The sequence below is a fragment of the Aptenodytes forsteri genome, unplaced genomic scaffold, assembly GCF_000699145.1.
Source record: "Aptenodytes forsteri isolate BGI_AS27 unplaced genomic scaffold, ASM69914v1 Scaffold209, whole genome shotgun sequence".
Lineage (NCBI taxonomy): Eukaryota > Metazoa > Chordata > Aves > Sphenisciformes > Spheniscidae > Aptenodytes > Aptenodytes forsteri.
Window position 1 is genome coordinate 3,743,022 of NW_008795034.1, and position 908 is coordinate 3,743,929.

The 908-nt window shown below is 59.7% G+C and overlaps 1 protein-coding gene across 1 annotated transcript in view; it reads left to right on the forward strand.

The window, feature by feature from the left end:
* Window positions 1–769: 769 nt before the first annotated feature.
* MYBBP1A (MYB binding protein 1a) overlaps window positions 770–908 on the forward strand; it is a 62,339-nt gene continuing 62,200 nt past the window's right edge. The window contains exon 1 of the mRNA XM_009276452.1: window positions 770–823. Within this exon, the coding sequence (XP_009274727.1) occupies window positions 770–823 (54 nt within the window). The remainder of the gene's footprint in view (window positions 824–908) is intronic.

The window sequence follows — 908 nt, forward strand, 5'->3', positions numbered from 1 at the left end:
CCGGCCGCGGTCTGCCCGCGCCTCCTCTGCCGGGGGCTGCCGGGATAGCCTGCGGTACGGGCTGCGGGAGTCAGGGCTGGGCGTTTATTGGTGACAACAGCCTAGGCTTTTGGCTCTGAAGCGGGCTTTAACCGCCCCAGTGTGTGTGTTAGTCGCTGGCCGCTCGTATGTCCCCAAATCATCTTGGGGTCACTGCTGATAAGATCGAAGGCAGAGATGGCTCATGCCCCGGGCGTTACATTTACTCTCCACACTCCTGCGACTGGCATGAGATGAGAGAATCTGGGAGGAAGGCAGCAAACATGCACAATTTCTGCATGGCAGCTGGAGGACAGTGCTGTATTTTATTATAAGTAAAGATAATGGGCTACACCCAAAAGTTTCTTGGTGTCCTTAAAAACGTACCCTTTGCATTAGCTGATTTGTTTCCTTTTCCTGGGCCATTATTTCAGCTTTTACAATAAAACCGCAAGACGTACAGACTCCCATGCAATGACCAGTACATCTAAGTGTCCTCTGACCCTGCACAGCTGCACCACCGTATTTTAGAAGAGCGGACGGAGCACCCCGTGCCCCACTCACCCCGCAGGGTTTTAGCCCTCTTCCCCCACCGAGCCCCGCGTCCCCGCGGGGGGAGGATTCAAACCTCCCTCAAAAGCTGCTAACCAGGGCACGAGGTGCGGGGGGGGGCGGGGGGGAGAAGGCAGCCCTTGGGGCAGGGGAGGGACGAACAAGGCCTGCGGGGGGGCTGTGAGATGGGGAGGGGAATATGGCGCTGAGGGGCGGCCCCGAGGGCAGCGCGGGGCTGATGAAGGGAGCGCGGGTCTGAGGGAGCGCGGGGCGCTGAAGGAGCGCGGGCCTGATGAGTGGAGCGCGGGTCTGACGCGGGTCTGATGAGAGGAGAGGAG